At 63.6% G+C, this 14,067-nt stretch overlaps 1 protein-coding gene across 1 annotated transcript in view; it reads right to left on the bottom strand.

Moving 5' to 3' along the window:
• MED24 (mediator complex subunit 24) overlaps window positions 1–9,714 on the bottom strand; it is a 19,318-nt gene extending 9,604 nt beyond the window's left edge. The window contains 12 exon segments of the mRNA XM_057385291.1: window positions 9–120; window positions 396–482; window positions 806–888; window positions 1,063–1,110; window positions 1,850–1,963; window positions 2,190–2,340; window positions 2,818–2,929; window positions 3,413–3,636; window positions 4,702–4,775; window positions 6,166–6,204; window positions 6,921–7,003; window positions 9,298–9,714. Coding sequence (XP_057241274.1) covers window positions 9–120; window positions 396–482; window positions 806–888; window positions 1,063–1,110; window positions 1,850–1,963; window positions 2,190–2,340; window positions 2,818–2,929; window positions 3,413–3,636; window positions 4,702–4,775; window positions 6,166–6,204; window positions 6,921–7,003; window positions 9,298–9,427 — 1,257 coding nt within the window. The 5' untranslated portion in view covers window positions 9,428–9,714.
• Window positions 9,715–14,067: the final 4,353 nt, after the last annotated feature.

Genomic DNA, 14,067 nt, shown 5'->3' with positions numbered 1-14,067 from the left:
GCACTCACCTTCAGGATGTTGGTGACAGTGGGCTCAGCCCTCAGGATGAGCCCCGGGTTTGGCTGGATGTTGGCGTTCTCGGCCGATTTCAGGGATGGGGAGTTTTCCTTGTCCGCTGCCCTGGTGACCCAAAAAAAGGGACAGTGGGTAGGAATCCATCACYCTGCCTCCCTCCCCACAACCAGAGCCACCCCCAAGGGACAGCCACTGCCTCAGGCCACCTGAGGGCACACTCTGTCTGTCCCCAGCCTGTCCCAAAAGCATCATCCTGTCCCCCCAAGCTGCCATGTCCCAATCGTGGTCCCCACAGTTGCTCCCTCATGCTCCCCCCTCCCCAAAACCAGGTGCTCCAGCCCCACTTCTGGGGTGTTTCTCAGACTTTGGCATGGCTGTACCGTTTGTCGATGAGGTTGTTCATGTTGGCCTCRGAGAGCAGCCCCTGCTTGCTGCACTCCTGCAGGAGCAGGCTCATGCAGTTGCAGCTGGAAGAGAGAGGAGAGCTGTAGCCCCAAGGATGGCATTCCTGTCACTCCAGACAGCCCCACAGGGCAGGGGGACTCCTGAGCTGCCCTCCTGGCCCTGTGCCACCCCTCCGAGGGTGCTGCAGGGTCCAGAGCAGCTCTGGGTGTCACACAGCATCACCTACATGTGACTCAGCTGTCACACACTCACTGTCACTCATGTGGCAGCCCTCAGGAAGAAGAAATGGGATCAGGAACTACCCCAGCCCYGCCAGGAGCTGCTCCAGCACCCTGCACCAGGGACAGGGCAGTTGTGGGCTGCTGTGGCCATGGTGAGCACTCACTTGCAGCGCTGGTCGGCTTTGTCGAGCAGAGGGGTCAACTTCAGCAGGAACTCGAAGGCACAGTTCACATCCTCAGTGAAATCCTGGTGAGCACAAAGCCAGGCACTCAGCTCACCCCGCTGCTGGCACAGCAGACCTCCCCCTGCCCCCACATGCTCTGCTGGGGAAGGTTCTTGGGACAGGGGCCATTTCCCTGTCATTTCCCCACAGCACCAATGTGACACACAAAGCCCCCACAGACAGCCCTCCAGACTCACCTTGTCCCCCTGGGGATACTTCTTGAGTTTAACCAGCACTTGGGGCATCTGAAAGACACAGGGTACAGTGTGACAGCAGGGCAGACCCTGTTCCACAGCTGGGACCCCCCAGCAGCACCATCCCACACCAACACAGCTGCACACAGCTGCTCTCCCAGCCCGGGGAAAGCAGCATTTCTGGAGCAGTGTGTGCACCCTGGAGACTTGGTGCCCCTGTTATCCTCCATGGTGCACTTCCACCATCACCCAGAGCCACATTTCCCCACACATCCCAGGAAAACCCACTCGGTCAAACAAAGTGAGGCGGGGCTGAAAGGAATCCCTTGGACACCAAAATTGATGGTCAGCGTGTGGCTGGGGTGGGCTCAGGTGGGATGGACCCAAGCAGCACATTGCGGGGAGTGGGGGCACTAACCCTAACCCTAAACCCTAACCCTAATCCTAAACCCTAAACCAAATAAAGAGCACATTGTGAGATGTGGGGAGCATACTGTGGGGTGTGGGACACCCTAAGGGACACATTTCGGGGTGTGGGAGCACCCCAAGGGGCACACTGTGGGGTGTGGGGCACCCCAAGGGGCAGCTAGAGTGGGTAGGGGACACGCTGTGAGGTGTAAGGCACCCAAGGGACACACTGTGGTGTGAGGGGCACACTGTGGGGTGTGGGCACCTTGAGGGGTGAGAGAAAAGGACTAATTGTTCTCCCAGAGCTCAGAGCTCTGCAAAAGCCAGGCGTGCAGGGAAAGAGCAGAGGGGTGTGGGGTTTGGTGCTGGGGCTGGGCCCTACCTTCAGGAAGGTGAAGGCCGTCCACTTGAGCTCCTCCGTGCCCTCAGGGCACTCGATGAGGCCCACAAAACAGGCCTTCCAGATCTCCAGCACGAAGAGCGGGGAGGGGATGCGCTGTGGGAYACACACACACACAGACACAYAACTCCCTCAGTTCCTGGCTGGCAGCAAAGCACATCCCCCCATCACACACCAACCCTGAACCCCCGTGGAGCTGTTGATGGGCTCCCGCTGCTCCCTTGGACCAGCACCAGCACAGGGAGSCACATGGCATGGAGCTATGGCTGGGCCCCACAGCCCCAGGCTGTCTGAGCAGGAGAAAACGTTGTCACTTTTGTACCTGCATCCTCTTCACCATCATCAGCTGCTCCACCAGCGGCTGGGTCTCTCCCGTCAGGTTCATGGTGCCCTCCAGCAGCACCACGGCGTGCACGGTGGGGAAGCCTGTCTTGTTCAGCTGCTCTGAGTGGACTGAGAGCATGGTGGGGATGCTGGGAGGGAGAGGACAAGCCCAGGGTCACTGGAGCCCTGCAGGGACAGATTCCTGCTCCTCCTGTCTCACTCCCATTCCCTGGCCAAGCCCCTGACCTTTGCTGGCCYGGGGCAGGACAGACTGGAACACCTGAGAGCTCCAAGGCACAGCCAAGCCCTCGGACCGTGGGAGCAATTCCAGGGGGATCCAGAGCAGTGACAGCAGCTCTGGTGTGGCCAGAGCAGCTGAGGGACAGCAAAGGGTCCCAAGGTCACCAGAGGAGCAAGCCCTGGGTGAGATTCCTCTGCACAAGCCACCACTAGCCCTGTCCTCTCTCCTCTGGGCAGTCCCCAGAGCAGGGATCTGAGCTGGGAAAGGATGGGGAAGCAGGAAGCCAAGAGGCTCTCAGCCCTCAGAGCAGWGAGTTTGGGGGACTCAGAGTGGGGCTCAGACCCATTTTACCCCCAGAGCCCATGGAGCAGCAGCACACAGCCACCTCTTGATGAGGGACACGCAGTCGTCAGCCTGGCTCCGCAGCGGGGAGTTGCCGAGGTTGTTCAGGTTCTCTCCCAGCTTGACGAGGGACTGCTCCACGGTGCTCCAGGAGGCTGAGGAGGGAGGGCAGGGAATCAGCGAGGGGACAGCAGCACAGGGGGAAGCCAGGCAGGCCAGCTGCAAGGCCTAGAGCAGCACAGAGGGGCTGGGGGTCCCTCCTGGCGCTGAGAGCCCAAATCAGAGGTCTGTGTGCCCCCAGCAGGTCCCGCCCTAAGCCCGGCCTGGCACAGCCTCCTGGCCAGACACAGGCACAGACGAAGGCGTGGGGCTGTGCCAGGCTGCCGGAGCACAGGGCTCGCCACGCGCCCAGGAACAGCTCACGCAGCCTTCACATTAATTCTGCTCCTCTTCCAAGGGCAGCACGGAGAGGAGGGGGCAGAGGGTGGCACGGAGCCAGGGAGAAGACGGTTACRGCAACAGGGCTGGAAGATGGATAGGCTTGGAGCTGCAGGGACAATGCGGCAGGAGCTGGGCAGGGGGAAGGGAGAGGTGGCAATGACATCTCCCCAGGGCCAGCACGCGGGACAGGGACGTACACGTCTCCTCCAGCTTGGCGATGTGGATCAGGGCGCGGTTCTTGGTGCTGCTCAGCACCTTCTCCAGCCGCTCCAGGCACATCTTGAGCTGGTTCTCCGCCGCCGCCTGCTCCAGYGGCTCCTTCACCTTCTCGGCGTAGAAGGAGGCGCAGCGCAGGAGCCAGGTGAGGGCACTCAGCAGGGCCCGGCACAGGCTGATGCACTCCTCGGCCTTGCCGTGGCAGCTGGGACAGGAGAGAAGTGGGAATAAGCTCGCTGCATGCAGGGAAACTGAGGCACAGACACAGGAGTAGGCTGGGGAAGCCAGATCCAGGTCCTGCATTCCCAGCCCAYCCCTCTGCTGCAGATCCCAACCTGCTCGTCCCACCATGTGCCAGGGGGAAGGATCCCAACCTGCTTGTCCCACCCCCCACCATGCAGGCTCCTCGCTGGCCACTCCACTACAGGGAAACTTTCCAAGCTTTTAATCAAATTATCTTGCTAAGAGAGGCTCAGCATCGATCAGCGCACTGCGAGAGGTGAACGCTTTCCCCTCCTGATGCACAAATCATCGGGGCCAGAAGTTTTGATCAAATTAAGCAGAGGATCAGAGCAGGCAGGAGCGGATTAAGGGCCGGCTCTGCAGTTGGCCAGCGACAGCTCCTTGTCAACATCTGCCACTGATGCATATTCATCGCTGCTGCTTCATTTCATCTCATTGAAGAGCCTTCCTCATCCTCATCCTCCCTCCCACTGTCCCTGCTGCACGCTCCCGCCTCCTAGAAGAGGCTGTCAGGGGTTAACAGGAAGATTTCTGAGCTTTCTAAAAAAGTTTTTGTGGCCTGAATTGTCTGGACTCCCCTGGGTCCTGCAACACCAGCGGAAGAGCATGAAGGAAAAACACAAGGCAGTGCCTGGGGCAGTGCAGGCAGGACCAGACTGGGACACWCAGCTGGGGTCTGGGAAGGTCCAGAGGGAAAGGAAACAGAGACCCTCGGACCATGGGTCTTACACCCACMCCAATCTACCTGAGCTGGGCAGGAAAACCACGGTGAGGTTTATCCCAGAATAGGGGGGTTTYCTGCAGCTTCCCACAAAGTTGGTGGGGTYTGRATTCCCTCTGCTGTCTCTGTACCARTGCTYAAGAGGCAACAATTTGGGAATGGACACAGAGCAGGAGGGGGAACCTGCCCTCCTCTGTCATGGTGAGTATGCTGGGATCTGACAGGACCCCCAGGCTTCAGTGRCTCCTGGTTCTGTCCATGGCACAGCCCGGGCAGAGATGGCAGTGCTGGAACATCACACTGTACCTGAGGCGGTCACAGAACATGTCCATGATCTCCAAGAGCGACTGGACACACAAGTCCCGAGAGAAGTCATCGAACTAGAGCAGGGGAACACAGAGGCACTTCAGATGGGGGCTGCCCATTCTCCGGCAGCTCCCGAACCAAGCTTAAGCCCTTCCTCCAGGGCCGGGCCAGGCGCTGCGGCCGCAGGACACTCCCCCTGGCAGCTGCCCAGAAGCCACTTGAATGGGAAGTAGGTCAGGGCTGTCTGTCGGCCAGGTCGTGCCCTCCCGGGGTRGCGAGAGGCGGTGGGATCGCGGCAGCAGGGCCGGGGCTGGGTTTTCTCCGCAGCCTCAGGCCGGGGCTGCGCTGCCCCGCCGCGGCGGTGGTGGCCGGACGCCAGCCCCCTGCCCACCCCCATCTCGGTGGGGCTGGCAGCGCTAGCAGCCCGGCTGGCCGCGGGGCTGGGGGCGGGGGGCAGCAGAAGCGCGGCCCCCCCGCCTCCTCCCAGAGCAGATGGGGAGCCCCGCCGGGCCGGAGCTTGCCCGCAGCTCCGCGCTGGGCCCACGCTGYGCTGAAGGAGGAAGGCTCGGCTGTCAAGGTCAGCGCTGCGCCCGCCCCTCCGAATGGGCAGCGACACTGCACCGGGTAACAGCAAYGAGCCCTTCAGAGAAGAGCTGGGCTGGGCTCTGCTCTACCCCCCCTGGGAGTGCACCCTTCTACCCTGGATTGGCACTGGGCCCRCCACAASGGTCCCCACCTCACCCAGGCTTCAYGGCACAACTCTGAGCTCAGCCTGCAGTCCCCAAAAATTTTCAACACTGACTGCCGGCAGCATTCTCCTCCCATCCCCATATCAACAACAAGGTGGGGGAAGAGAAATAATTGTCCCCGAAATCATTCTCCCTGAAATCATTCCTCCTTTGGTCACCCTGGGTAGGGGACCTGAGATCACCCTGACACGGAAGAGAGTGRGGGRRTCTGTCACAGCCTGTGAGGGGCTTCCCAACACCAGGCAGAGGCAGCCACGGAGGGCTTGTCCCCGTGGGAGYGGCACAGGGACATTGAACACCCGTGGGAAGCCATAGCTGAGCGTGGTGTGTGGCTGCAGCCGCGTGGCCCAGGCCCTGGCAGCTCCTCCATGGTCAGCTCCGATCCCCACAGCGCTGCCAGCACCGCCGGCCACAGCGGGATGTGGTTTCCGGCGGTTGGGATGGGGTTACACACAAGAGCTGGAGCCTGCCAGGCCCCCCAGGGCAGAGGGACCAGGCATTCACACCCCTAAAACCCGCCAGGACCCGCGGCAGCCCATCCCCAGGGGACACGGAAAGGCTTGGGCGCTAATCCGTGCTGGCTGCCCGCTGCTGACTCAGCCCAGGACGTCGCTTTCCACTTGACCTATATTTGGTGGGAGTTGTGGGGAGGGAAAGGGATTCGTGGGGCTGTGGTAAAAAGCGAAACCTCCGAGAGCACCTGCCAGAGCCGTACCTTGCTGATGGCCGTCAGCACCGTGGAATAAGACACCATCTACAACACAGAAAGCCAAAACAAGCGCGGTGTCACGGGGGCTGTGTGCCAGCACCGCGCTCGTTGCTGAGGAACGGCAAGGTCAGGGCACGGCCCCGCTGCCTGTCACCGCAGACGGGGCCGGGGCCGGGCCGCTGACCCGGCACAAATCCAAACAGACATTTTTAGGTGATCGCTGATGTGTTTCACACAAACTTTAGGCGATATTAAATGCCGGGATATGAAAGCGTGGAGCTCACAGAGAGTGCGGAGGCTCTCGGGGGGCAGAATTCCCACCCCAGGCGATGGCAGAGGCTATTTATGGAAACATCCCTGCCCAGGGCACGCGCTGAGCCCTCCACTGCCTGCCCCGGCCCAGGAAAGGCTCAGATGGGGGATTTGGGGTGCCTGCCCAGCCCCAGAGAGGCTCAGATGGGGGATTTGGGCTGCCTACCCAGCCCCGGAGAGGCTTAGATGGGGGATTTGGGGTGCCTGCCCAGCCCCAGAGAGGCTCAGATGGAAGATTTGGGGTGTTTGCCCAGCCCCGGAGAGGCTCAGATTGGGGATTTGGGGTGTTTGCCCAGCCCCAGAGAGGCTCAGATGGAAGATTTGGGGTGTCTGCCCAGCCCCAGAGAGGCTCAGATGGAAGATTTGGGGTGTCTGCCTACCACCAGCACCCCAGTTGCTTTGCCCAGCTCGCTGCAAGGTGACCCCCAGTAGCACCAGCAGGTCCTTACCTGGGAGCTGATGGCGTATTTCAGGTAGGACAAGATGAGTGGGTTGGGGGATGGCCCRATCATGGCCTGCTCCAGGAGAGCCTCTGCAAGGAAAGAGAGAGGCCAGGGGTCCCAGGTCAGCACATGGGGACACACAGACACACTCTGCTCTGCCCTCATCCCACAGGGAAACTGGCAAAGCCTAACTGTGCCAACCACAGCGACTCCACACCACTTTTCCCCTAAATTCACCGAATCCCGCAACTTTCTAATCCCTGACAGGCAGGACCCAGTGAATAATTCAGGCAGAGCATGCAGCTTCCTGCTAACACAGCTCTCCCTGGGTACTCCAGCCCCGAAACTGCTGCTGCTGCTCTCCACATTCCCCACCCTCCCACTTCTTGCCGTGAGGCTCCTGGTAGCCTCCACTGAGTGGCTTTTGCCCAGGCACCGGGGGCTGAGCTCGGGGCCACCAGTCCCCTCCACTGGGCGAAGCCCTGCCCGTCTGGCCCTCGGTGGCCCGAGGGGCTCTGCCCGTCCCATCTGCTCAGCCAAGCCTTTAATTGCCCATTTGAACCATGGCAGAGTGCAGGAAGCACCTCCCCGAGCAGGCCCCGGGCTGTGGTGTGGGCTGCAAGTAGGTCAGAGCACCCAGATGTAAAAGGGGGAGCAGCAGCCTGGTGGGAAACTGTCACCCCAAAGCCGAGGAGGAGGAGGAGGAGGAGGAGCCGCTGCGGGACCCCAAGCGCGGGAGCAGGAGACTCCCTGGGTCTCGCTCCAAGGCTGAATCCTGGGCCAACAGCGTCTGGGATGAGGACAGAAGGCTGGTGGCAGCCGTCCCCTCCCCAGCCCATCCCAGAGTGTCACCACGAGCCAGCCACATGCTGCTCCCCACTGCAGACGTGTCAGCAGCGATCTGCCGGGCCCTGCCGTGATCCTGGCAGCTCGTGCCAGCTTTCCTTCCTTTGTACTTCCAAGCTGAAAGGCACGAGCTTGGGAAAGGACAGCTCTGGGGGCTGTGGTGAGGAAGGGAGCTGCTGTTCCAGCCTTTGGAAGCTCGGGAATGGGCTCTCCCTGTGTGGATGCAATGCTCAGAGCCGGGTCCTGCCTGTGKGGATCCCAAAAGGAAAAGGGGACAYGGCTCCTTCACCTCCTGGCAGAAGAGTTGCCCCCAGCGAGCCCTGGCTAAGTGTGGGCCAAGAGGAACCTGTTCCTACAGAAATAACAGGGAATTATCATCTCTGGCTTTGTTTTTGGGGATACACAGACGAGCCCACRCCAAGCACCCCGCAGGCCTTGCTGCCAGCGGAGCAGGAGCTGGTGCCACCAGGGTGGGAACAGGCACCAGGGAGCCCCGGGGACCAGCTGGGCAGCAGCAGGACTGGCCCTCGAGCCAACCACCCCCACCCCCAGCAAATCCACCCAGAGCAAATCCATCTCCCCACAGCCACAGCCCCACTTGGGCCCTCCAGCCCCACCTCGGAGAGGACAAACCCAGCTGGGGTTTGAGAGGAAAAACCCAGAGGGGACAGGGTGTGACAAAAACCAGACACACTGACAAAAAATCCACTGGGAGGACGGAGGGAGAGGGAAACATCCACAAGGGAAAGATCCCCACACTCAGAGGAGTGARAGCTKYTGCCTCTGTGGGGCTGGTTCCTTTWAAMCCCCCTGGAGCAGCAACCCCCAGCTCTGTTTATTTATCCATGGACTTGCCGCACRGGGAAAATCCCAGCACCAAGTTTCTATAATTAGCAGGAGAGCCTGGCAAATCTTTAAACCAGTCCCAGCCTTTGGCAGGATTTGTGTGAAATGCCCTTGAATTGGGCTGGGAAGCCAGGGTGGGAAGCAGCCTTGAGAGCAGCACCTGGCTCCTGTGCAGTGCCTGGAATCAGGAAATCAGGGAATCATTAAAGCTGGAAAGACCTCCAAAAGCATCTCASCACTGACCCAAGAGCCACATCCACACGGTGATTCCACCACAGCCTGTTCCAACACCTAACCATCCTTTCCATGAAGACATTTCCCCTAATTTCCAACCTAATCCCCTCCTGGCACAACTTGAAGCTGCTTCTCCTGTTACAAAAGCCAGGCTGTGCTGACTCCTGAACCCTCCCGGGGGAAAAAATGGAGGGAATAACCCCAAAACAGAGCCAGTGGGGTGGGAAAGGGGTAGGGGAACAGTCGSGAATGGGCTGAAGCGGCTGGGAAAAGGCATTTTGGCGTGAAAAGCGCTGTGGGAAGGGGGGGCCTAAAACACAACAGGGACCCCCAAAACACCCCAGTCTGCACCCCAAAGAGGGGAACACTGGGGGCAACACCCCAATACCCGCGTGGGGGCCCCCAAAACACCCCTGTGCGCCCAATAAAGAGGGGGAACCCCCGGCTCCCCCCGGACCTGCGAGGTTGAGGATGTCCCAGGTAGCTCCGCGGGGGAAGAACCGCTTCATGTTTATGGCCCATTGATAGTCGCTCCAGCGCTCCTTCCAGGCCTGCAGGATGGCCTGCTTCAAGTTCACCACCTTCATGGTCACCCTGCGGACGGAGAGCTCAGGGCGGGGAGGACAGAGCCCTGACCCGGCCGGACAGGGCAGAGCAGAGCGGGCCGGGGAGCGCGGAGAGGCGGCCCAGCGGCTTCGTGAGGGGCGCGGCTGAGCGTCCGCCCGCTCTCTGGGGCTGGGGAAGCTCGGAGCTGTCCCGGAACCCCCCRGAGCACCCCAAGGTCCGGTACCAGCGGGTGCTACCGGGTCCCACCGCCCCTCACAGCGGCCCGGCGCCGCCCTCAGCGCCTGGGCACCGCCATGGCGGCACCTGCCAACAAGCCGCGCTCTGATTGGGCGGCGGGGAGCGGCGGGCGCGGGGGGTGATGGGAGTTGTAGTTCGGGGGTGAGGATGGGCGGGGGCGGGAGCGAGTGTGCAAAGGGTCGGGTGGAAAAAGGGATCGAGTGTGCAAACACCGGGATGAGTGTGCAAACACSGTGTGGGTGAGTGTGCAAACACCGTGTGGGTGAGCAAACACGGGGTGGAGGAGAGTGGGCAAACACGGGGGTGTGTTTGTGTGGAAGCATGGTGGTGAATGTGGAGACAGGATTTGATTGTGCAAACAAACCGGGGGTGAGTGTGTAAATAGGGTGAGTGTGCAAACATAGGGGGAGTGTGGAAATCGGGGGTTGCTAACACGGGGGTATGGATCAGGGCGGGTGTGCAAATAGCAGGGGTGTGGAAAGTGGGGGGTACAAACACGGGGGGAAAGGGAAGGCGCAAACGTGGTGTGTGTGTGTGTGAAAATGAAGGGTCGTGCAAAAATAGGGCGACTGTAAAAACAGGGGACGTTCAGATGGGGTGAGTGTAAAAACAGTGAAATGTTCAGGGTGCGAATGGGTGAGTGTGTGAAGGCTCTGGYGTGGCAGCACGGGTGTCCCAGCACAGCCGTGTGTGTGTGCAGGTGTGCAAGCGTGTGCGCMCACATGGGATCGTGTGTGCACAGGCAGGTGTCTGCACGCGTGAGGATGCACACGTGTGTGTGTCCGCATGTTCCCGCACACGCGTGTAGATGCTGACACCCCCGGGCAGGTGTGGACACAGGTACCTGTGCACGGGGTKGGCGCACATGCGTGTGTGCCGCAGACACGCGTGTGCACACACGTGTCACAGCCATGGGTCTGGGCTGCCCCCCACCCCCTCCCTGCAGTACCAGCAGCTAAAAATATCCCCAGGGATGGTGCCAGCCGTCGCCATGGCAACGGGAGGATGGGGAGCGGGGCCGGGGGGCAGCCCCCCCCAACCCCCAGTCCCACAGAACCCCAACACCCTCAGCACTTCCAGCACCCCAACACCCCCAGAATGCTCCCAGTAGCCCCCCCAGCGTCCCCCAGCTCCCCAGAACCCCCAACACCCCCAGACCTCAACACCTCCAGCACCCCCAGAACACTCCCAGCCCCTCCAAACCCTCAGTGCCCCCAGAACGCCCCAGGGGAGAGCCCCAGGGGAAGCCCCCACGGCTCAAGAGCAGGGTGACAGCCCCCAGGGTGCCGGGGTGAGAGCCMAGTCACCCACTAGCCACCCCCCCGGACCCTCCCAGCCCCGCCCGGGGGGGCTCCGCGGCCCCTTAATTCCCCGGTTAATCATTCATGGGGCCGGGGCGCAGCAAATCCCCCCATGCCGGGGCCGGGATTAGGCGGGCGAGCGGCTGCCCAGCCGGCGAGGGGCCCCGGCAGCGGGGGGGGGGGGTCCCGCCGGGGGGAGCCCAACCCCTGAGGAGGGATTTCCTGTGCAGGGGGGGCCCACTCCCCACAGCTGGCGGGGGAACGGACACCACGGGGGTCCCCAGGCGGGAGGGGATCGGAGGARCCCGGCTGGACACCCACCTTAGCACAGCACCCCCAAACTTTGGGGGCGGGGGGTGCTGGCCCTGGTGGGGTGATAGGGTGTTCTCGGGGGGTCGCAGCCCCCCGGGGCTCCGCGGGGGCGGCCGGGAGGGGGGAAGGCGTCGAAGCCTCGGCGCTTTGGCAGGGCGCCCCGGCACAGCTGCCTCCGGCCCGGGGCCGGGGGGGCCGGAAGGGGCCGGGGCCGTTCCCAGCGCCGGGGGCAACCGAGGGGCGAGCGGGGGCCGGCGTGGGGGGCTTCCCCTTCCCACGGGGTCACCGGGACGGCCGGGACCTCTGGTGCCGCGTCCCGCTGGGGGGCACATGGCTGGTTCCTGGTGTTTGGTGGGGTGTGAAGGATCCGTTCCGGGGCGGGGGGACACCCCCATGGGGYCGTCGGGACCCCCGGCTGGTGGTGGGTGCTGTCCTGTGGGGGTGTCCAATGCTGGGGATGGAGGTGCCTGGTGTCACCCCCTTCCTGGGGGTCTGGGGGGCTGCACTGCTAACTCGGGGCTATATTTAGTGTCTCCGCCGCAGAGCAGCAGGATGAATTTTAATGAGCGTGTTCCGGCCGACTGCCTGCGCCCCGAGAACGGCGTGGCCCCTCTGCATCCCAAATCCCTCCGGATCGGGGTCTGCCTCAGGGAATGGGGTCCCCACCCTGGTGGGGACCTGTGGTGGCACTGGGGGGGCTCCTCACCGGGGACGAGGGGCTGGTGATGAATGTGAGGGGTGCCCGTCCGTGCTCCAGAGGGTCCTGCCTCAGTTTCCCCGCTGGGATGGGGGGTGCCAGGCAGCCTCGAGCGGGGGGATTTGGGGACATGGCGTGGTGTTGAGGCGGCCGAGCCCCTTTGGCCGGGGCAGGCGGGCTCGGCCACAGCCTTATCGCGGGCAGACKGTTGCGGGGGGCCGCGGCCGCGCCGTGTTTGCCGAGGATAAAGTGTACGGAACAGGCGGGGAGGGACGGGGGGGCCGTCACGCCGCCGCTGCCCCGTCACTCTGGGACCGCCAGCCATGCGGATGAGGGCCCCGGGGTGACACAGGGACCAGGGGATCCAGAGGAGCTCAGGGGACCACAGGGCTGTAGGGCAGCAGGACGTGCAGGGGTCCGTCGGGGTCTGTGGGGACTCCCCTGGTGTCACTCTCCCCCATGTTTACCCCTATCCCCTATAGGGATSACCGTCCCCTGGGGGCTCCCATTAACTGGGGAGCACCATCCCGGGAAATCACCGTCCCCTCGGGACCCCCATTCCCCGGGTAGCACTGTCCCCTTATTGTCCCCATTCTGAGCAACACCGTGCCCTGAGAGCCGCTGGCCCTTGGGGACCGCCCCCCCCCCCTTCCGTGGGTATTGCCTGCGCACCCCAGTATGGAAATCATCCCCTGGGTACGCCCCTCCCGTGGAAATCCTCATCCCTTGGGGACCCTCCTCTCCTGGAAGACTTCATGCCCGGGAGACCCCCATCCCCCTCRTCCCCTGGGTGTCACCGCACCGCCTGTGCAGCCCGGGGAGGGGCGTACCCACGGGGCTGGGGGTGGGGGGCAGCCAGGCTGATCCCCCCGGGGGTCGCAGGGCAGAGCAGAGGCGCTTTAAGCCCGGGCATGACGGGACGTGTAGTCCGGGGGGGAAAAAGGGGGGGCTGGGAGCAGGGGCTGCTGGGAAGGGGGTGGGGTGGCACGGGCGGGTCGGGGGGCTCCGGGCGGCGACCTCAGCCCCCTCCCCAGTGACCCCGCGGGGCTCCCGGTGCACGCCGCCACCCCCGACCCCACAGCGGCTCCGGCTCCGGCCCCATAGCGTGGTGCGGTCCCCCGTTCTCCTCAGTCCCATGCATCCCCCGGGGGGCGCAGGGGCAGGGCCCCCCGACGTGCGGGTGTCCTGCGGGGCCGGATCCTACCCGGGGTGGGGCGGATCTGGGTGGGACCCCCGTGTCTGGCGTGTGCCCCCCCTTCAGGGCCGGACTGGGCACCCCAGGGTGTGGAGGTGCCCCCTGTCCCGTGTCGCTGTCCCCAACCCCCTGGGCACCGTCCCAGCTCTATATGAGCATCATCTCCCCACCACCGCCACCCCGCAAAGGGCATCGTCCCCAACGCCTCCTGATGCTGTTCCCAAATCCTGTGGGGGTCCCCACTGTCACTGTCACTGTCACAGCATCATCGTCCCCAGCTCCGTGCCCGTGCMGTCCCTGCCCCCATGACCCGATTGTCGCTGTCACAGCGTCCTCGTGGGTGCTGTTCCCAGTCCCTGCGGGCACCATCCCCACCCTGCCACGGGCATCCCCCTGGGCCTCCCTGGGCACCGTCTCCGGTCCCCCTTGGGTACAGCCCCCCACGCTGTGTCAACACCCCCCGTCCCCATTGTCACTGCCACGACATTCCAGCGGGCACAGTCCCAAACTCCTGCGGGCACCATCTTCACCCCACCATGGGCACCATCCCTGTGACCCTGTGGGCACCGTCCTCAGCTTCCTGTGGGTGCCGTGCCCACCCCCCGTGGGCACCTCCCCTAGCCCCCCCTGCACACAGCCCCCCACCCTGCGCTCACCACCCCCCGTCCTCCTTGTCGCTGTCACCACATCCCCGTGGGCACTGCCAGGGCTCCCATCACGCACCCGGCCACGGGCACCGTCCCCACCCCGTGATCCCCGTGTCCCACGCTCCCCATCCCGGTGCCACCCTCCCGCTGTATACGCCCGGACCCCGCCGCTCTCTCCCCCGTGGGTCCCCACGCGGGGCCGGGCGCGGCGGGTGCAGGGAGCGGCTGCGGCCGGCGGAGGGGGCTGCGGCCGCGGCGGAGCGGAGCGGGC

This window comes from Malurus melanocephalus, unplaced genomic scaffold (genome assembly GCF_030028575.1).
Source record: "Malurus melanocephalus ecotype Western Australia unplaced genomic scaffold, MMel_1.1 scaffold_806, whole genome shotgun sequence".
NCBI classification, from domain to species: domain Eukaryota; kingdom Metazoa; phylum Chordata; class Aves; order Passeriformes; family Maluridae; genus Malurus; species Malurus melanocephalus.
Note: the sequence above shows the minus strand (reverse complement) of the source record. Positions and strands in the feature narration are given on the sequence as shown.